This window comes from Palaemon carinicauda, chromosome 31 (assembly GCF_036898095.1).
Source record: "Palaemon carinicauda isolate YSFRI2023 chromosome 31, ASM3689809v2, whole genome shotgun sequence".
In the NCBI taxonomy this organism is placed as follows: domain Eukaryota; kingdom Metazoa; phylum Arthropoda; class Malacostraca; order Decapoda; family Palaemonidae; genus Palaemon; species Palaemon carinicauda.
The window spans coordinates 10825479-10848680 of NC_090755.1; the positions used below are offsets into that span (position 1 = coordinate 10825479).

A 23202-nucleotide genomic window follows, 5' to 3' on the forward strand; every position below is an offset into this window, starting at 1 on the left:
CAAGGCCGAGAAGGCAGCTCGTGTTTGGCTAGAAAACCAAGATGTAGAACATGTAGCCGTTTCGGATGAGAATCCGATGTTCTTGCTGAAGGCATGAATCTCACTGACTCTTTTAGCTGTGGTTAAGCATATCAGGAAAAGAGTCTTAAAGGTGAGATCTTTCAGGGAGGCTGATTGAAGTGGTTCGAACCTGTCTGACATAAGGAATCTTAGAACCACGTCTAAATTCCAACCAGGTGTAACCAAACGACGCTCCTTCGTGGTCTCAAAAGACTTAAGGAGGTCCTGTAGATCTTTATTGTTGGAAAGATCTAAGCCTCTGTGACGGAAGACTGATGCCAACATGCTTCTGTAACCCTTGATAGTGGGAGCTGAAAGAGATCGCTCTTTCCTCAGATATAAGAGGAAGTCAGCTATTTGAGTTACAGAGGTACTGGTTGAGGATACGGATACTGACTTGCACCAGTTTCGGAAGATTTCCCACTTCGATTGGTAGACTCTAAGGGTGGATGTTCTCCTTGCTCTAGCAATCGCTCTGGTTGCCTCCTTCGAAAAACCTCTAGTTCTCGAGTCTTTCGATACTCTGAAGGCAGTGAGACGAAGAGCGTGGAGGCCTTGGAGTACCTTCTTTACGCGTGGCAGACGTAGCAGGTCCACCCTTAGGGGAAGAGTTCTGGGAACGTCTACTAGCCATCGAAGTACCTCGGTAAGTTATTCTCTCGCGGGCCAGAGGGAAGCAACTAGCGTCAACTTTGTCCCTTCGTGAGAGGCGAACTTCTGCAGTACCTTGTTGACAATCTAGAACGGAGGGAATGCAAATAGATCTAGATGAGACCAATCTAGTAGAAAGGCATCTATAAGAACTACTGCTGGGTCCGGGATAGGTGAGCAAAGTATTGAGAGCCTCTTGGACATCGAGGTTGCGAAGAGATCTATGGTTGGCTGGCCCCAGGTGACCCAAAGTCTCTTGCATACATCCTTGTGGAGGGTCCAATATGTTGGAATTATTGTCCCTTCCTACTGAGACAATCTGCTAAGACATTCAAGTTGTCTTGGATGAAACTCGTTACTAGTGAAAAGTCTAGACCTGTTGAACAGGAGAGGAGGTCACTTGCGAACTCGTACCATGTCAGAGAGTAGGTCCCTCCTTGCTAGGAGATGTACATCAAAGCAGGGAGTTGAACGTGTTGACCTCCACTACTTTGCCTTGAAGGAGAGACCTGAAGCTTTTCCAGGTCAGACGTACTGCCAGAAGCTTCTTGCAGTTGAAATGCATTGTCCTTTGACTCGAGTTCCATAATCCCGAGCATTCCCTACCGCCTAAGGTCACACCCCAGCCTACGTCCGATGCGTCTGAGAAGAGAACGTGGTTGGGAGTCTGAACAGTCAGGGGAAGACCCTTTCAAAGGTTGATAAAGTCCTTTCATCAAGTCAGACCAGACTTATCTTCCGGAAACCGGGATCGAGACCGCTTCTAGGGTCTTGTCCTTTTCCAGTGAAGAGCTAGATGATACCGAAGAGGACGGAGGTGTAGTCTTCCAAGTGACACCAACTGAACCACGGATGACAGTGTCCTAACCAGACTCATCCACAGCCTGAAAGGGCCGTGTTCCTTCTTCAGCATCTTCTGGATGGATAGCAGGGCTGGGGGTAGATCGTCTTGTTCAGCCATGTCCTCATTAGAGGGTTCCTCATCCGAAACTGATGAGGAAACGGCAACGGAGTGGGCAACGTCTGACTCGCTGAATCCGGTCGCACTGGTGGATGCGTGACGGAGCCGGACACAAGATCATGGTACTGCTGCACAGTCTGTGAACTGTCAACCATGGGGATGCGAGGAAGTACAGCGACAACCCGAAACTGTCTAGACTGTCTGGGTTGTGCAGACAACCCCTTATCGGGTTGCTGAGGTTGCCGCACTGCGTCACAACAAGTCACCTCTGCTGGTTGTTGAACGTCTTCCTAGTGACACACTGAACGTCCACAACCACCTCCGAGAGTCGCTTAACGTCAACGTGTGACTGGCAACCCACACTGGGTCGCACCGGTGGAGGAACCATCTCAACTGGCGGACGTGCGTAGGATACCTCAGCGTCAACAGGGCGTACAACCAACCGGTAGGAAGGTTGTTGGCTAGAAGGTTCTTCTCCGTAAAAAATCCTCTATCAAGGACTAAGCTTGGACTGCTTGTCTTGCAACAAAGCCCAAGGTCTATGGGAGCAGGTGTGGCAACAGACGGGGTTAGCGACTGAAGCGGAACCATTTACCATCCCTGGAAGCATGTTATGCTTCAATTAAAGTCCATAGGAGGCTAAGCAGCTTAAGGCTCCTCTCCAAATGACAGAGTCCTCAAGGGAAAATCAGAAGGAGGGAGAACAGCACTTTCTCATCTACAGGAACCATGTCCGAGAAAAGCTAGGTTATTTCAGTGAGGGTTTCACTGGTGCATAAGCAGCAGACCAGAAGGCAATGTTATGTAACTGTTTGACAGTCTGTGAACTGTCAAAAACTGAACTGTCAACCACAACAGGTGCGTGAGGACATACAGCACTGGTGCATAGTAGCAGACCAGAAGGCAACGTCATGTAACTGCTTGACAGTCTGTGAGTTGGCAACAACCAAAGCTGTGTGGGGAAGCCTCAACTCCTGACTGACTAGTCTGCTGCGGGCGAGTGGCGGTAACCACAGTGTGTTGCGGAGGCTGACACACCGTGTCAAAACACGGCAGCTTGTGGTAGCTCACGCATGGCAACGGAGTGCTCCGTGTGTCTGTGGGAGTCAGCATGCGTCTGGCAGGGTCGACTGCGCATGGGTGGAGGAGCTCTCACAACAAGAGTGTGGGAGCAGGCAGCCATGCTGGGCGCACAACCGTGGCAGGCTGTAGGCCAACGGGTGCATCGTCAACCTTCTCCGCAGTCGGAGTGTGGGAGCTGGCAACAACAAAAGCGGAGTGCTGGTGCGTGGGAGGGACTGCCGTGGGTTGCGGAGCATGCCGCATTGCGTCAAAACACGGCAGCTTGACAGCACCCTCCCACTGCTGATGCGGTAGCTCACGCATGTCAACGGAGGGTGCAGCATGAACATGCGTCTGGCAGGGTCGACTGCGCATCGGTGGTGGAGCTCTCACAGGTGGAGTGTGGGAGCAGGCAGCCGCAGTATCTGCTGAGCGCACAACCGTGGCAGGTTGTAGGTTAACAGGTGCAGTGTCAACCTTCTCAGCACGATACTCCTGCATGAAGGAAGCAAGCTGAGACTGCATAGTCTGCAGCATGGACCACTAGGGTCTACAAAAGACGGCAACAAACGGAGCTACTGTCCGTTGTGACTGAGGGTCTAAAACAGCTGGTGCGGCAACAGACGGAGTTACTGCCTGTTGCGGTACCACCTTGCCTCTCTTGGGAGGTGTGCAGTCGTCAGATGACTGCAGCGAGTCCGAACTGACCCAGTGGCTACACCTAGGCCGTTGGACTTGCGCGGAAGGGACCGACTTGCACTTAAAAAGCTGCAAGATTTGGTCCATGGTTTCTATGAGAAACCTCTTCCGCAGACGAGGAATAAATGGGCTCTCTCGTCTTTGTGTGGGTGGGGCGATCACGTCGGCAACGTGTGTAGATACACCCGAAACCACCGAGGGAAACGTCTGTTCGTCGATCAAGGCCTGTGGAACCCATAAGTCGTTCGACATTACTTCTCCCCTGGGCTTGGGAGCTTGTAAGAGGTCCCGGACTAGGTGAACAACTGGCACGAACAGACGAACCCTCGAACGCAACACTGTAACACTTTGCGCATATCACTTTATCACTTTTGATTTTCTGTTTGCACTTATTTCACTGAAATCAAAACTTTAACTGATTTCTACCTGAAACACGCAATCCTATCCTTCATTAAAAGGTAGTAATTGCGAAAACAGTTTTACAATGCAACAGAAAAACATAATTAAAGATAAAGAATTCAGTGGCTGGAAAAGAGACTAAACACTAGATCAAATAAACTACGTTTAAAATCTCTCACCGCATAAAGCCTGGGAACAAGAATAAAACTCTAGAAACGTTTTACCTTCTTCCCCTACAGCGACTAGGGAGAAGAGTAAAAAACGAGAACAACGTTACCCGCTTGAACGAAACGTTTATTCTCCTCTCTCTCCCTCCGTCTCTAACTCTCTCTCTCTTCTCTCTTGACTTAGAACCTGAGAGAAGAGCCCAATTATATATCGTTAAAACATATTATTTGCTAAAGGAAAAAACTGAAAGGTTTCCCAATAAAAAGTTCCTTTATTTAGAATTTAAACCATTTAAGCTAAGAAAGAATGAACGAAACGCTAGAATCGGTTTACTCTTACTGCAATGTGAAACCGTGAAATACTCTCTCTCTATCGTAACGATAGATCGCATGTTGAATGTTCTGAACGTCAACAACTGCGGAGACTAAACTAAACGTTAGTTCATCTTTGAAAACAGTACGAGACTATCAAAGAAATTCTTTTATAAAACATTAAAATTAAAAAAAAAGTATTAAATTCTTAAAAGGTAAATACGATATGACGGGCTCAATGTTAATTAACTTCGATTCCAAGTAAGGACCGCCTACTATTAGGAAAGGTCGCATATAAACAAACATAAAAATTAATTTTTATAAGTTTATAATAAATGGAAAGTTAATCGAAGAGGCCTATGAAGGCAGAGAGATATAAAATAAATAGATCTATAACTTGTTAAGCAAAATTACCAAAAACCTAAACACACTTCCGTCTAAGGGAAGGGTCGGCCATTTAAAAGTGAAAGAGAGTCCATACTCTCTTCGTCACCAACACTTTCGTCTAAGGGAAGGGTCGGCCATTTAAAAGTGAAAGAGAGTCCATACTCTCTTCGTCACCAAAATTAAATCTATCCAAAACGAGTTCAAGTTTTGAAATGAAGATAAAACCCCTGCATAGCGAAAGCTCAAAACTGGAATAGTGTACTTCACCAAATCATTGTGAAAACAAATCTAGTTAGGGACGGCGTATTTAGTAGGTCTTGCCTGTGGCACGACAGAGGGAAAATTGGTTCTTTGTTGACATCGAGTACTTGAGTACCTACTTGACAGATGGCGCTGTTGATGTACACCCCCACCTGTATAGCGATCGCTGGCGTATTCCTCCCGTAGGTTTTTTCTGTCGGGCAGCAGGGATGCAGCTATATGATCATCGGGTAAGTTTGATATTGAAAAATAAGTTTTACTCACCTCTGCAGTTTTAGGAACAACATCTGCCCTGAGCTGCATGACAATACGTCCAAGTAAGTTGTTATTCACCTTGATGTCGAAGTAAACTTGTGGATTTGTCTTCTTTTTCTTTGCCTTTGGCTCATCGTCCTAAAATTATAAGATAAAAGTCCCTAGTATATTACTATTTATTACATACTGTATACAATACAGCATTATTATCTACAAACCACAAACACTACATAGCTATTAGCATTATTTTTGCAAAGCCCTGGTCTCCAAGAAAACTATATTCTAACTATAATTTTCCAACAGAATTGTTTATCTCTACAGTATATGGCTTCCTACATAATGTACCATACACATTATTTTAGATCCTTAGAGGCTTTTACCTAGATAGTTAAGGTGTGTAGTGAGTGTGAGAATGAACTCTGTCCCCTCATCATCCAATAGAAAATAAACTTTTTTAGGCTCACTAGAACGTCAGCCGGGCAAGCCCAACCCACCACTGTGGTGCCCAGCCGAAGCAGTGGCCTCCCCAATAAACAACTTGAATTCATGATCCAGGGCTGGGATTGATCTGCTGCCGTGCGAATGCTAGGCGAACATGTTAACACTGTACTAGCCAAGAGGCAGCTGTTATGTGATAGAAATTGGTGGCAAAACCCTTTACCAATATTGCATGAAATATTTAAAACTGAGAATAAGACCATTTCTAAAAGCAAGTAAAACAGAGTTAAAATTACCGTCTCCTCGGCAGATCTTTTTACTCCTTCCGACGTCCCTTCTTGACTATCTTCACCCTCTTTACTTTCATCTTCATCTTCCTTCTCTTTCTCTAGTGTTGCGCCAGAATACTTATTCAGCCACTCGTCGTCAGCCCAAACAGCCCTTGAAGATCCTTCCTTTGCTTTTTGTGGCTTTGCAAGATTGACTCTGATTGTACGACCATACAACTCGCTTTCATTCTGAAATATGCATTCTAGGTTTGTCAAATCTGCTAACTACAATATCAGTTGCAATGAATTTTTCAAATCAACACAAAAATAGTTTACCTTAGAAATACATCACTGTAACATGCATAGTGATGAAATTAAAGCCTGAATGATTAATCAATTGTTTCTGAAACAGTAGTTAGTTAGCTAAAGAAAGAAGTATACAAATATAGGGTAATCGTTATTCAATTCTTTTACAATTATTGTATAATTAATCACAAAGATGTTGCCTAAGTTAAACGGTGGTAAAAGAAGCACAAATACCATGTTATCAATGGCTGCCGCAGCATCCTCAGGAAGTTCAAATTCAACAAATGCAAACCCACGATGCTTTTCTGTTTCATAGTCGAGCGGAATCTGAATGTCGACCACCTCTCCAAACGGGGCAAAGGCAGATCTGAGCACATCTTCTGTAACCTCATCAGCTAAACCACCTGCAAGATTCATAGGTTACAGGATTAAACATTCTTAGGTTACAGGGTTTTGTATACAGTTAACCCTTGTTATTTGTGGAGGCTTGGAAGGCATTGGAGAGGGCGCATCAGGCAACCGACCCCTTAATGTGGGAATAATGGTCGGAAAGATGATGATTCGTGGGGGCTTAGGCTTAACACCATAACATCCTTCTTTTGTGTATCTTACTGTTTACAGAAAAGATAGTTTCTTTAGTGTCTGCAACCTCACCAATCTGTGAGCAAAGGATAAGGGGTTTGGGGGAGCCTGTAGGTCTACCTGCTGAGTCATCAGCAGCCATTGTCTGGCTTTCCCTGGTCCTACCTTGGATGGAGGGGGGGACTTGGGCACTGGCCAGTCTCTAGGGTATTGTCACTGTCCCTGGCCTCTGCCATTCATGAGTGGCCTTTAACCCTTTAAAAAGTACATGACAAGGATGATTAAAATGATGCTTATGTACCAGTCTTCACTTTAGGGTGAGCACCTGTGACAGTTTCCCCTCTAAGAAGTTAGGGAAAAGATTAAAGATGTAGAAACAACAGAGGTCTGCAGCTTGATGATGTATGATATACAAAGTTGCAAACACCTAAAGTGATGCCTCATGATAGGATCTCAAACAATATCTTTGAATTTTTCTTCTTAAAAAGGAATTCTGTGTTAATAACAAGAATCCAGCATAGAAAAAAATCAGAATATCACAAATTTTAAGTAATTTGTATTTTTCCTAACATACTTACCTCGAACTACTTTCTTAGGAGGTACCTGGAATCTCCTCTCAACCGACCAGAGTTTTGTGTAGTCTACCCTACTTCCGTTTTCTGTGGGGACTAACTCAGGCGTAAGGAGAACGTGCCCTGAGGGTAGTCCTGAGCTAGGTCGCCGTTAGCTTGGGTCTCACTCGTCAATAAGTTCCTGGATGGTACAAAAGGTCTTCAAGGGCAGTAAGGCACTCGGGGAAGGTAGGGAGGGCCATTACCCGAAAGTAGTTCTCGGTAAGTATGTTAGGAAAAATACAAATTACTTAAAATTTGTGATTTGTTCCAACACAGAGACTTACCTCGAACTACTTTCTTAGGAGACTTACACTTTAGGAGGTGGGAGTGTCTTCCTGAACTTCAGACCAAGCTAACCGGACGTCCAGGAACCTAGATGTGAACTAGGTTGCAATATATATACGGAAAACGAAACATAGGGAAAACTACACAAAGAGCTCATGTTAGTGTCTAAGTACTTACCCTTTAAAAAATTGCATGATGCTGAGTCCTGTGGCGAAGTTGTAGAGACGTGTCTTCTTCGGGTTGTATGCGGGGTTATCTCCGAGTAGGGAAAGGAAAAAAGGGACAAGGGTGAAAGGGAACGAACCTGTGTCTCTTGGTTTTGCTATCCACGATTGTGCCTGGGGCTTCACCGTTAAATTGCTTGGAGCGCGGAGATGACTGTCCCAATAGAGAAACCGTCTAAAGACCTCTTCGACCAATCCTTGAGGTAATGCGTTGTGAAGGTCGACTGGTTCGACCAGGTGCCTGCTCTAAGGATCTGGCCCACCGCCATGTTCCTCTCAAAAGCCAGAGAAGTACTTAGACCCCTAATGTCATGGGGCCTGGGATTACTTGGCAGGGGCAGTCCCTCATCATTATAGGCCCTGACAATAACCCGTCTCAGCCAAAAGGAGATGGTATTCTTAGATACCTGCTTTTTCCTTACACCCGTAGAGACAAAAAGATTTTTGATACCAGGGCAGAGATGGGCAGTCCTCTCAAGGTATTTTCTCACGGCACGGACGGGGCACAACTTCAAATCTTCTGGATTCCCTGTCCTAGGAATAGCCGGCATTGAAAAGCCCTCGAACTTAGGGTCCCAGACCGCTGGATTCTGTGTCTTAGCTACGAAAGAAGGGACGAACTTGAGGGAGATCTCCCTCCACCCCTTCGAATGAGAGATGTCGTAGGACAACCCATGGATCTCTCCTACTCTCTTAGCAGAGGCCAAGGCCAACAAGAAGACCGTCTTGAGAGTGAGATCCCTGTCCACTATGTCCTTCAGGGGTTCGAACGGCGGCCCGCTTAACATTTTCAATACCCTTGCCACGTCCCACTGCGGCACCCTGGAGGCCTGCGGAGGGAAAGCTTGTTCGAAGCTCCTGATGAGCATAGATATGTGCCTAGAGGCGCCCAGATCAATGCCCTTCAGAAGGAAGACTTGGCCCAAGGCTGCACGGACTCCTTTGATGGCCGGAATTGACATGCCCACTTCATCTCTGAGATGCACTAGAAAATCCGCAATATCTGGGACCGAAGCTTTTAAAGGCTTGATGTTCTTTGAGGCACACCATTTCGTAAAAGTAGCCCATTTTGCTTGGTAGACAGCTAATGAAGACCGTCTCAGATAACGTGACATCTTCTCTGCAGTACCTGTCGAATATCCTTCCTTCCTCAGGAGCCGCTCGATAGTCTCCAGGCGTGAAGGCGAAGAGACTGAGGATTGTTGTGGAACCTTTGGAAGTGTGGCTGCCGTAGAAGGTCTGGCCTGTCGGAGAGAGGCCACGGGGGAAGACATGCCAGGTCTCTTAGATCCGCGAACCACTCCCTCTCCGGCCACCAGGGCGCTACCAAAGTCATCTTTAAGTTTCGAGCCGTCCGTACTCTGTTGAGCACTTGCCTGATCAATGCGAAGGGGGGAAAAGCGTACACGTCGAGGTTGTCCCATTTGTGTTGAAAAGCATCTTCCAACGCCGCCTTTGGGTCTGGGACAGGAGAACAAAATACGGGGAGTTGTGCGTTCAGTCTGGTTGCAAAGAGATCCATCACTGGCGAGCCCCATTTTTGAATGATGAGTCTGGCTACTTCTGGGAGGAGGGACCACTCTGTTCCCACTACTTGTCCCATCCTGCTGAGCCCGTCGGCTAGGACGTTCTTTTTGCCTGGAATGAACCTTGCTGAAATCACGATCTGTTCCGACTCGGCCCAATCCAGGATCTCCAAAGCAAGATCGCACAACTCCTTCGATTTTAGACCTCCGTGTTTCTTTATGTACGCTACTACAGTGGCGTTGTCGCACATCAACGCCAGTGTTTCCCCTCAGAAGATCTACGGACTGTAGGCAAGCTTCTCGGACTGCCTTCATCTCTAGGACGTTGATGTGCTGACCTTTCTCCTCGTCCGCCCAAGTTCCTCTCGTTGTCTCGTTGAGGAGATGTGCCCCCCACCCCTCTTTGGAGGCATCTGTGAACAGAAGCATCTCGGGAGGCTTGGTTGCGAAGGGAATCCCCTTGAGGGTATTCGACCGACACAGCCACCACTCCAAGGAGTGTATTGTCTCCGGCAGGACGGGAATTAACTTGTAGGGCGAGTCCACTTGGTTCCAGAGCCCCTTCAAGTTCCATTGGACGCTCCTGAGTCTGAGCCTCCCTTGGGGAACGAGTTTCTCCAATGACACTAGGTGCCCTATTAACCTTTGCCAGTCTTTGGCTCTCCTGGGTTGTCTCGAAAGGAAAGGCAGGAGGATCCGTTCCAGGTTGTTCAACCGTTCCTCCGACGGAAAGGCTCTCACTAGTCGGGAGTCCAGCATCATCCCCAAGTAGGTCATCCCGGTGGAGGGAGACAGATTCGATTTCTCCAGGTTGATCGTGATACCCAGATCCTTGCAGAATTGAATTAGTTTTACTCCTTGCTCCTTCAAAACTTCCTCTGAGGAGGAAAGGAGTAACCAGTCGTCCAGGTATCGAATGAGGCGAATACCCCGCTCGTGAGCCCACACAGAAACTGTCGTGAAGACTCTCGTGAATACCTGGGGAGCTGTTGACAAACCGAAGCAGAGGGTCTTGAACTGCAGGATCTGGGAACCCCACTTCACCCGGAGAAACTTCCTGCTTGAGGGGTGGATCAGGATTTGAAAGTATGCGTCCTTGAGGTCTATGGACATCATGAAGTCCCCTTCCCTCAAGGACTGCAAGACCGACTTCGGGGTGTCCATTTTGAAGTCCGTCTTGCAAACAAACTTGTTGAGGGCTGACAGGTCTATCACCGGTCTCCAACCCCCTGTCGCTTTCTCCACCAGAAAAAGACGACTGTAGAAGCCTGGGCCCGGATGTAGGACCACTTCCACCGCACCTTTCTCCATCATAGTGGAAACTTCCTCCTGAAGGGCCGCCCTCTTCAAGGGGTCCTTGGGTGCTAGCCACTCCGCCAGACTGGCTGGGATCAAAGGTGGAGGTTCTGTTAGGAACGGGAGTCTGTACCCTTCCTTCAGTACGGATACTGTCCAGGGCTCCGCACCGTGGGCCCTCCATGCTTGACAAAAATGTCTGAGGCATCCCCCAACCTGAGGCCGGGGCAGGAGTAGGGGGCCTCCCACTCTATCTCCTTCTGGAGGAGCGGCCTGAACGCCCTCTCCTGGACGCTGAGTAGGCCGTCCTAAAAGAGGCAAACGCTGCTGGGGCTCCTCTACGGGGGGGCTGCGGTGGTTGAGCCCAAGAGATAGATGGAGCGTCTCTCCTCGTCTGGCTAGGAGAGGCATGAGAAGTAGAGGGGCCATCCAATGTCATCCTCCTGTAAGTGGGCCTCCTCACGGAGTGGGGTCTGGGTGCACCCACTTCCTTCCTTTTCAAGACCTTTTCCATGACCTCCTCCAGCTGTTTCAACAGAAACAGGGAGTCACCCCACACAGGCAGGCTCCTCAAAGCCCTTGCCTCTCTGTCAGGGATTTTCCGGGAAAGCTTGGCTAAGACCGTATCCCTTTTCCTAAGCACCCAGTTGGCTGACAGGGCAAGAGACTGGAAAGTCAGGAACTTTAAGGTCTTTCCCCCAGAGATGATGAGTTCCTTCAGGAGGTCTTGGTTCGCAGGGTCTGTCAAGTCGTAGGTGGCTTGAACACCTACCAGAGTGGAGGCCCACCAGTCCAACCAGGAGGCGACGTGGACTAAGTCCTTGGACATCTCCTCCATCATCGAAGCCTCCGACTGTGAAAAACAAATCGGGGCTGACGCGGCTCTGTCCTCCAGGGCACCCTGACTCAACACTTCAAGGGAAGACTCCATTTTGCAGGCTCCCGGTCGCTGCCCCTCTAGCACATAAAACCTTCTCTGGGACCTTAGTCCCTGGAATAACTTTGAGGAACTCTGGGACTTGGGGGCTTCGGCATTGCCCGCCACAACCTTGTCCACGTGGGCGCGGCCCAGGACCAAATCCCTGGCCACAGGCAGCGCCAGGGAGGGTTTCTGCTGCACGGGGGCCTCCATCAGACGATTAAGGCTGGAACGCCAGGCATCCTCGTCAGAGGGAACAGGTTCCTCGATCCGGTGATGCCTCCGTATAAGACCTATCACCCTCCGATATGCCGAGTCCTCGGTTGGGGAACCTTCACTGTCGCCAGCCACACCCTCCGTCTGAGGCCGAGGCGACGGGCCAACGGGCACCCCCACCTGTCGCTGTGGCTCAGACTCGACGAGCACCTCCCTGTGGTGGTAACAGTCTGTGCCGACGGGAACCTCCGCACTAGACCTGGGTGTCGGGACGGGAATCGCCGTGTCGGCGAGGACTTCCGTCCGTAATACGTCTTTGGGCAAAGAGGGCGAGACTTCCGTGGGCTGGCCCGACGGAGGAAGCCGTCCCTGTGAGTCCATGGGCCGAGTCAACTGTGCTGACCCGACTAGGCTGCCCGTCCGAAAACGCGACTCCCCCCCCCTGGGCGGGTTGAGCCGGAAGCTTCGCGGCCTTACGCCTACCTGAAGAGGTCTTCTCGCTCTGTTCCTTGCGAGGGTCATACTTATGCCTGGCAGAGGGCCTCCGTGGAGAACCGTCTCTGGGCCGGCGACTCGGAGAACGCGGAAAATCGTCGAAGTTCTCGACCCTCCTGCGGGGAACGAAGACCCATTCACCTTTGGGGGACCTACTCCTCCTGTACTTCCTCCTCGGGGACCTGGAACGTCTTCTGCTATACCTTGAACGTGACCTCGAATGGGAGCGCCTGCTCCTGGATCTCTCCCTCCTCCAATGGCACCTCCTCCTCGCTTCACCCTCCGAAGAGAACGATGAGCCGGCCTCCGAAGACCCCGACGATACTGCATAACCCGACCGACGGGCGGGCTCGGGGGCAACGGAGGTCTTCGCGAACTGTTGAGTTCCGGAAGTCGAAGGTTGCAAAAACGAGTCAGGAACCGCCGACAGAGGGGCTGGAAGGGAGGTCGGCCGCACCACACTGGGGAATCAGGAATCTAGGCCATCCTCCATCCTCAACGGGGACCTACCTGGGGTTTTCGGGAGCTTCCACCCGAAGGGCTCCCCTACCGTCGAGTCCAACCTATCCTGGACGCCATCAGCTGCTGAGGTACCTGAAACGCAGGCCCAAGACGCGGGCGAAGAGACAGGGACAGTATTACTCCACATGGGGTCATCGGAGGAGACGTGCCCCCCAATCACAAGGGCAGAGTCCCCAAGACCCCCAGACAAAGCACTTTCAGGCCCCCCACTAGCCTGTGAAGATACAGCAACCCCCACATCATGAATATTAGACTCTTGGGGAAGAGCCATCGGCACCTTCCCCGCAACGGACTTCCCTCGTCCCCTACCCTGGGTAGGGGAAGAAGGAACAGAAACCTCGTCAGACCTCCCACCGGGCGACGGAAAAGGCGAAGAGATGCTCGCCTTCCTGGGGGACCGTTTAGAGGACTTCTTTTTCTTCATGCTAAAACGAACCCACTGGATCTCACTCCAATTAACACACTCAGGGCACGTATCCGTCGGCGAGCACACTTTACCCCTACAGGAAGAGCAAAGGGAATGCGGGTCAACCTCCGGCTTGGATAGGAACGCTCCACACGACTTCCCGGCTCTAGGCCCAGGACAACGGCGGGTCTGCTCCATCACAACACAGAACCACAAGACACAGGAATGCAGGGAAAGGATAAGGAATACACTTGGGGAAGCACAAGGGAATCACGCGAGAACACAAGGGAAAGCACAGAGATACCACGCGGGAACCACGTGGAACACACGAGTCAGGGACACAAAGGTTCGCAAGAGAATGGAGAGCGATGGGATGGTATCACGACGCGACCAGAGAACTTACTGGAGAGCGAGACCCAAGCTAACACCGACCTAGCTCAGGACTACCCTCAGGGCACGTTCTCCTTACGCCTGAGTTAGTCCCCACAGAAAACGGAAGTAGGGTAGACTACACAAAACTCTGGTCGGTTGAGAGGAGATTCCAGGTACCTCCTAAGAAAGTAGTTCGAGGTAAGTCTCTGTGTTGGAACAAATTTCCATTTCAACATACAGTACATATTACTAAAACAGTACTGCAAATTAAACTATTAATAACTGTCCAAAGTAAATAAAAATATAAGAGCCTACCTGTTAAAAAGCAGTAAAAGCAAACAAGTAAGATAAAGATTCCTTCTAGGTTGAGCTACAAATAGTTGGCAACAATCCTTGCATTCCTCTGTTAAGATTTATATCTTATTATGCAAATGAAAAAATAAACAGTAATTCAGGTACTAAAGCATCAGACATGTCCCACTGAAGACATTTATATATACGTAATAATTCAGCTTAAATGAAGCACCCCAAAAAAATAAAATTTACTTATTTTAGAATTAAATTTTAAACGCTCAAAATCTCTATTTCATACACGTGGTTTTCACCAAAAAGCAAACTCAACACTAAGACCGTTTCCTGAGCCTCGCAACAAAGAAAATCCAACGACAGTGTCTGCTTTTAGATCTAGATGGCAATGGTTCAAGAATTCCCAAATGGTGGGAGAATCTACTCAGCAACTAAAAGTTCCACACTGTGTTTTCTTTTTACCAAATTGGTGTTGAATATCAACAACCCATGAGCATAGGTTACCTATTCTTACAGTAACAGTTAAAGTAATTCTAGTGGGGTAGTATGCATTAAATGGAACACTGTGCGCAAAGCTAAATGTTCTTTGCAAAGGTGAAAGGACAAATATCATAACCTTTCATACAGTATGCATTTAGTAAACAGTACAGTAGCAGAGAAAACTAAATTAGAGGATATTCTAACATGTAAGAAAAAGAAATGGACATGGGCAGGACATATGCATGAAAATGACAGATAATAGATGGGCATTAAGAATAACAGAATGGGACCCTAGAGACTGAAAAAGCAGGGGAAAGAAGAAATTTTGCGGGTATAAACTGGCATAGAAAGATCATAAACAGACGGGAGTGGAAGGGCATGTCAGAGGCCTTTGTCATGCAGTGGAATAGTTATGGCTGATGATGGTGATGGCAGAAAGGTCCTGATGCCACATTTTTATATTTTTATAAACACTGCATGCTAAAAAGAGTTCAGAGAAACTGTGGAATAATCATTTCAAATCTCCCCATCAACTGTTTTCAAGAAAGCCACAGACTACATATCCTACGGGATGGTAAGCATCCTGTCTATAGCAACGTATAGTTGTAAGTCTGGAATGGAGGCAGAATAACTGTTTCTTCTACATTTTTGTTGTCCTTATCTTAGAGACTAAGTGGTCAAAGCATTACTTGCTGGATCTGACTTAATGCCAGTAAGCTACACTTCAAAGTTCCATTCTTTAGATCCTTAAGGATTCTCCTCCATTCTCCCTACATAAGGGGAGGCAGGTGGAATATATATGAACCCTTTCATCACCATACGCTAGTTATATTATTCCAGACTGCGATTCCCTCACGGGAAAGGGATCCCTCCATTTACCATGTACCAATCTTTTTAGACAGGCCAGGCCCTTTCAGCCTATTCATCCCAATGATACACAGATAGAGGCTGCTGGAGTCATCTCCTTTCCTCCTGTATGGGACAAGGTAGATTTAATCTCCAGGGAAGAACAAGGTCATAAGTGAGACAGGTAAAGGGGCGGGGCTCCTCACTCCCACCTGTTGTTCAGTACCTCGTTATCAGTTTTAATGGCCGTTCCAGCTCACTTTGAAAACAATATCCCTACATAAAGGATGATGGTTAGTATCTGCACAGGAACAGATACAGTAGTCTTTCATGCACACTACAGTGTTTTGAGCCATCCACACACTAATTATAACCTAAATACTTAATTAAAAATTCTCAATTCATTGTCTTCAGTTTTAATGCTGCTTTGTCTGTAACAATGAAGCTGATCACCATTTGCATTCTCCTTCCAAAAAATCAGTCAGAGACTTTTTCACTGGCATGTAAATTTATTTCTGCCAAGTCCTCTTACTTGAGGGTTCACTATTCTACTTGCTTCCTTATTTCCTTTCCTCACTAAGCTATTTTCCCTGTTAAGAGCCCTTGAGTATATAGCATCCTGCTTTTCCAAATAGGGAAATGAAATAATTGAATAGACCTCTACAAACTAACTATTCTTAGCGACCTATGACTAAGTTTTGTTTTGGTCTACACCCCTGACAGGGGAAGCTCTTAAGTGCAATTCATAAAATTCTAGACGGGTGGTTCTTCTGTCCCAACTCTGATTTTCAATTTCCTCTATTATTAGTATTGGCAGCATTTGCAATATTTAATCAAAGATGCTTTCACTGCCACATGACTCTTTCTTGACCAATCTCCTACCTCCACATGTACTAATGTTATCTCCACTTCAAATGCCGATGATTTGAAACAATTCTTCTTGATATTATTATCATTATTATTACTAGCTATGAATGCAAGAGTTGATGGGAGAAGTACAAGAGAAAGACCAAGGTTTGGGTGGATGGATGGAGCGAAGAAAGCTCTGGGTGATAGGAGGATAGGTATGAGAGGGGCAAGAGAGCGTGCTAGAAATAGGAATGAATGGCGAGCGATTGTGACACAGTTCAAGTAGGCCATTCTGTTTCTGGCGGTCACCTTGGATGATCACGGAGGTAGCAGCGGTAGGGGATTCAGCGTTATGAAGCTTCATCTGTGGTGGATAACGGGGGAGGGTGGGCTGTGGTACCCTAGCAGTACCAGCTGAACTCGGTTCAGTCCCTCGTCAGGCTGGGAGGAGTGTAGAGAGAAGAAGTCCCCCCTTTTTTTTTTTCATTTGTTTGATGTTGGCTACCCCCCCAAAATTGGGGAAGTGCCTAGGTATATAGATGGATAGCTAAGCTACAACCCTAGTTGGTAAAGCAGGATGCTATAAGCCCAAGTGCTCCAACAGGGAAATATAGCCCAGTGAGGAAAGGAAATATATACCCTATATGAGAAGTAATGAACAATTAAAATAAAATATCTTAAGAAAAGTAACATTAAAATAGATCTTTCATATATATAAACTATAAAACCTTCAAAAAACAAAACAAAAGGAAATGAATTAAGATAGTAAAGAGTGCCGGAGTGTACCACCAAGCAAGAGAACTCTACCCCAAGACAGTGGAAGACCATGGTACAGAGACTTATGGCACTACAATTCCTCTTCACCCAAGGGGTTGACAACTGCACTGTAATTGTTCAGTGGCTACTTTCCTCTTGGTAAGGGTAGAAGAAACTTTTTAGCTATGGTAAGCAGCTCTTCAAGGATAAGGACACTCCAAAATCAAACCGTTGTTTTCTAGTCTTGGGTAGTGCCATAGCCTCTGTACCATGATGTTCCACTGTCTTGGGTTAGAGTTCTCTTGTTTGAGGGTACACCAGGGCACACTATTCTATCTAATTTCTCTTCCTCTTGTTTTGTTAAAGTTTTTATAGTTTATATAGGAAATATTTATTTTAATGTTGTTACTGTTCTTGAAATATTTTATGTTTCCTTTCCTCACTGGGCTATTTTCCCTGTTGGGGCCCCTGGGCTTATAGCATTCAGCTTTTCCAACTAGGATTGTAGTGTAGCAAGAAATAATAATAATAATAGAGAACATTGGTCTGATTTTGGAGTGCCTTTCTCCTAGAAGATCTGTTTACCATAGCTAAAGAGTCTCTTCTATCCTTACCAAGAGGAAAGTAGCCACTGATACTCATTTAAAGAGAATGGTATTTATTAGAATCATTCTAAAAAAATGGCGACTTCCATTTTTGAAGGAATAAAAGGAGTTGCTGATTTGTTTACAAGTTTTTGAAGGGTTTTGATGTCAATCGACGGAAAATCAAGCTTTTCAAATTTTCACATTTTAATTTTCAAACTAGGGAATACATCTGAAGAAATAATTTTAGAAGGTAATCTGGCCAGGAAGTAAACACATCTTGCGAACTGTCTTAGGATGAGCTAAAGACATGCAAGTCTAAGGAGGTGTTGCCTGGAGGGATATCCCCCCCCAAATTCCAAGGTAGGTAAGGCTATGCATCCTAGACCAGGGTAGGTTGCAAATACTCTTTTAAATTATCGATTTTTCAATCATATTTACTAAGGTTATACAATACTTTTATCAGAATCACTTTAAACACTTATATAAATACCAGAATGACACTTAAGTAAGGATATTGTACTGCACTATAACCCTACCATATTTTCTTTTTTAGAGCTGTTGTAAATTTACAATGTATGTGATCAGCAGTAGGCTAGGCAACGGCAAATTGGGTATGGTTGGGTTAGGTATCCCAAAAACAGGGGTGAATATAGTTCATTGGGACAGGTGTAAACATTCTAATTAATTGTCAAATCAATTTCATTTAAGGGGAATTTATTGTTTTGGTCCGACATTTGATAATGTGAAGGTAGTTTTATGATTTACAAAATATTATGATCTAGCGTTACCTTGCCAGGAGGGAAGTCGGTTGGGAGGCAAACACAGGGTTAAGAATTAGTCTTGGAGTAAGCAAAGGATATGGCAGTGGGGTGTAGCCCCTGTAGGTATGGATACTAAGTTAGGTTAGGTGAAAAACCTCGAGTTAGGTGGTTTTCTCGTGTTTGTTTCCTTTTTAAAATGTGGGGTTTCAGTCATAACTTTCGAAATTTTACACCTGTTCTATCCCAAAGAACCACAAGAGCTCCAAGGAATATAAATAAAAAAAATGGCGGTTTCATTGTATATTATTACATCTCAATGTATCCTGGTATTCCAACTACTTTTTCTTATAGGAAAAATTACGCTCCCTTCGAAAATAACACTCGTTCCCGTCGCAAATGAATAGTTACAGAAATATATATACATCTATATCCGCCGATAATGGGGGACCCCCAGTGGGAACTCGGGGTTTTGGGTGGGGAAAACATACTGGGGAAACGATATATAACCGTAATTCAGTCCTTTTCTTCTCTATACACTTCTTTCTGGTATTTATTATAACCGTAGAAAAAGACAAATCAGTATTCCTGGATATATTTGGGAGGAGCCGTTTCAAAGGTTATTTCTTGTAGTAATACAGTAACCAGTGCTGCCAACGCCTGATGTAGATTAAATGTTAGCATTCCATACCTGATGTAGATCAAATGTTAGCGTTTCATGCTAACATTAGCACCCATTTGTTCGTTTGTTCGTTCGCCCCACCTTCCGTCCTTCGTTTCTCTCCATTATTACTCTTTTTATTACCGTATTATTTTCTCATTTTATATTCCCATTCAATATAATTTATCATACATTCCATTTTACCTTCCTATATTGGGTTTATTTGTTTTGTTATTTCCTTTCCCATTTGTTCGTTCGTTCGTTTCATCAGTTTCCAATCTGCGCATATATCCCCCCGCCCCCTGCGCAGGAGTTTCCACTCCCCCTTTTACTCTTTTTATTAGTGTTATTTTCTCATGTTTTATTCCCATTCAATATTATTTATCATTCATTCCATTTTTCCTTCCTATATTGGTTTTATTTGTTGGGTTATTTCTTTATCCCTTCCCGGTTTCACATAAATACTTACCCTGGACTAGTTTTTTTATCCAGTTAATTCTCGGTATGATCTCCTCATTTTATATTCCCATTCTCTATTATTTAACGTTCATTCCATTTTATCTTCCTATATTGTTTGTATTTATTTTTGTTGGTTAGTTCCTTTTCTCTCCTCTGTGTCTTATAAAACTTTTCTTTCGTCTAGTTTCCGTATTTAGTTCATTCATGTTTTCTCTTTTGTTCGTTGTTTTTCCCTTAACCAATCATCACTCTAGGCCTAATCAAATATCTCCCTACCCCCCCCCCCCTTCCTTTATCTCTGTATGCGCTGTTTTCCGACCCTTTGTTCCCCTGCCTTTCCCGTTTTAACCTTTGACCTAGTTACTCGTCCTTCGTTACTAGTGCGTTTTTTTTCTCGTATTTTGAGATGGAACATATTATAGAAACTTGTACCGGTTGCAGCATTCCGTATCTAAAAGCAGTGGCTCAATTCCATGGTGATTTTGGTGATAATTCAGGTTATGTTGACCATTTTCTTAATCCCAGTCATAGAAGTTAATCCGTCAGTCTCTTCCTTCCGAGTCCAGCAAGTTTCGACGTTTCCTTCATAAAAGTAAGTCATTCCTCAATAGTCATTATTCGTGTTTTGTGACCGGGGTACTTCTAGGCAAGGTTAGGTGGGTTTGTTAGGTTCTGTGGCCTTTCTGTACTTTTTATATATTTCGTACCACTTATATGGAGAAATTATTGAATATACCTGAGGAGATATTTAGCAGTTCTAGCTCTAGTAATGACATCGTGTCGTTGGTAGTTCTGTGTACCATTCGTCTCCGTTGGTAGTACTGTGTATCAAGGTAAGTCATTCCCTCATTCTTATTATATATGTTTTGTGACCGGGGTACTTCTAGGCAAGGTTAGGTGGGTTTGTTAGGAAAAATTTATTTCTACCTCTAGTAATGACATCGTGCCGTTGGTAACACTGTGTACCATTCGGCATCGTTGGTAGTCCTGTCAATCATTGGTAACGTTGCTTGAATCTGTTGTTTATATATTTTAACTCAGTATATGTGTTAATATTTATATGGTTCATTTGTATTGTATTTCATTGTGTGATTTCGTACAGGGAATATATGATTTCTTATAGTAGATATCGTGATTTAACTGGTTTTCTCATTCATTTCATCCGTAATAACATCACAACCAATTCGTCAACTTATAACTAACCTAATTGGTTGATCTGTTTGTTTGCGATTGAAATGGATATCAAAACCTGTTAAATCTCGTTATTTGCTATAGGAAATCATATATTTCTTGTGCGTAGTCACTAGATGTAATAATATACAAAATTACCAAAAAAATAACAAATACCGCATGTCTACTAAACATTGCTATACACCTTCCAGGCTATCTCTAAGTAATAACGTACCTTAACAATAATGTGCAAATATGTATATAAAAAAACTCTTAGATAACATACCCACATACAGAATACGCTTATTGCTATTTGACATCTTCAAAGAGTTTACATAAAGCAACTGACAAGTTAACGTGTCTAATTTACTATCACTGCCGACACTGACTGACCGGTATTTTTGTAAACAAACTAGGGTTGCCAGATTATTTCCACTGGACTATCATACATGAGCCTTAAATTGTCGTTTTTCAACCAAAATTATCGTACAAACTTTCAACATAATTATTAAGGCGTTACATGATTGACTTATTTAGAAAAAAAAAATAACTAAACACACACACACACACACATATGTTTATACCTAAGGTATGTATCGTACATCGTACCGGACCTAAAATAATCGTACATGTATGATAATTATCATACAAATGACACCCCTGAAACAAACCTTTTAAGACGATGAAACGAGATATGCCGTTTCATTGGTCGATGAATCATCTGTTCTGATTGGCTGTCGTGACCCACAACGTTTTGTTTACGGTAGTTTCAGTATGAGCGAGATTACGGATGACAGGAGTTGATTTTTCTTTTCTCTAAATTAATACAAGAGTGAAAATATGTTACTGTGTTAAGACATTAATAGAGTAGGAGATATAGCATTGCTAGTGAGACTGGAGATCTATGAGACAATAGTAGTACCTACAATATTGAGACATGGAGTGTAATAAAAGAAAAAGATATGAAAGAACTTGGGAGATTACAGTACAAAATTATGAAAGGAATGTTTGAACATGTTGCTACCACACCATATCGAGGGCTAATAGCAGAAATAGGAATATGTCCGGTTGGAAATAGAATAGATTATAAAAAGTGATGCTTTTTCATAACATCAGATGACAAATGACTAGTTAAGGAGGTAGTGGAAGATCAAATAAGAGAACCATACGGGGAATGTTGGGGAAAAGGTATCATAGAAGTGTGCACTAAATATGGTAATAAATTAAAGTAGTTAGAAAGTATAAAATGCAATAACTCAAAAAAATAAATAGTAAAGTGAAAAAAGAAATTAAAAGGAAAATAGAAGAAAAGAAAGCAGAGATGACCTTAACAGAGGTTTGTGAATAGTAATGGCAAAAGAGACTACATGGGAGAACTTAACACTAATGAGGTCGTAATCGTTATGAAAACAAGGTTCAATATGCTAGAATTAAAAGAAAATTGAAGAAACAGGACTGATTAGGATGGACTTTATGTGTTGTGTAGGGAGGCAGAGGATACTACTGATCATATGTTTAGCTGTAATGAGTTTAGAAATTTTAGAAATAATAACATAAAAAATGGGGAATCTAGAAACACCATCTAAAGAGGTTGCCTGATATATTAGAAAGGCATTTGAAGTTAGAAGAAAAAGTATGCAAGCTGTGCTCTCTGTGTAGGAGGTAACTAATGATAATGAATTTTCTGCAAGTTACAACTACTACGCTTCTTCTAGTAGTGTGCCCACAACCACAGTGTTGTTGAGAGAGCAACGAGGAACCTTGAACCTGGAAAATAAATTAAAGTTGATTGAGGTTCCTGGTTCTTGATTCCTAATTGCTCACTCCACAAAATAAGTTTGCGGGGACTATCGCATTCTATATATATGTAAAGCTTCTAAGGTTATTCCTATTATAGTAATTAAGCTTATTTTCCCGTACCATAAATAAATTAAAGATGAACTTCTCAATTTTTACTTTTATCCCATTCTACTTTGAAATTGCTAGGATAACACCTTGCAGATAAAACTTAACGCTTTTAAGTCTCGAATTTATGGTTTAAATACAGTCTGTAACGGCACTTCAAGTGTATAACATTCTTTTATTTCGTCACCTCCAACGCAGATTGACGCAAGGAGTGTCATTTTACTTTACTTTAGTTTAAGGGTTCTACATCTCTACAGAGCTCTTAAAGTAAAGTTAACTAAAATGAAATACACCACACAAATTTTGCTCCAACCACAAAATTTGAGGTTTAGAAATTTGTCAATTTTATCTCTATATACTTTGTTGGTGGATACAATTTAAAGCAAATGGCTAGCACAGAAGTATAGCCTAACTCAGGGTTCAGACATGCAGTCATCACAGGGTCACTGTGTCCCACTCCCTCCAACACCCTCTGCAAAATTTCTGGTTTAACCCACCACCCTCCCCCAAATCAAGGAGCATATTACAATAAAAATTGAAAATAACAACCAAATATTAGGCTTGGGACACTCACTGTTCTTCACGTGCCAGTTTACAGTAGACTTAACTCAAGGAAGAGCTTTACCCCAGCGCAGAATAATGGAAAGGACCAATAGGGGGACTTTGATAGGAGACTTGCCTCTCAACAGCGCAGTGCAGGATCCCACTCATGAGGTACTACTTCCCAGACATGGTTGGTGT

At 44.5% G+C, this 23202-nt stretch overlaps 1 protein-coding gene across 1 annotated transcript in view; it reads right to left on the bottom strand.

Moving 5' to 3' along the window:
- cyp33 (cyclophilin-33) overlaps window positions 1-20973 on the bottom strand; it is a 37418-nt gene extending 16445 nt beyond the window's left edge. Inside the window, exons 1-4 of the mRNA XM_068354809.1 lie at window positions 20843-20973; window positions 6462-6631; window positions 5949-6170; window positions 5224-5352 (exon numbers count right to left, since the gene is read on the bottom strand). Of these exons, the coding sequence (XP_068210910.1) occupies window positions 5224-5352; window positions 5949-6170; window positions 6462-6631; window positions 20843-20876 (555 nt within the window). The 5' untranslated portion in view covers window positions 20877-20973. The remainder of the gene's footprint in view (window positions 1-5223; window positions 5353-5948; window positions 6171-6461; window positions 6632-20842) is intronic.
- Between the last annotated feature and the right edge of the window lie 2229 nt (window positions 20974-23202).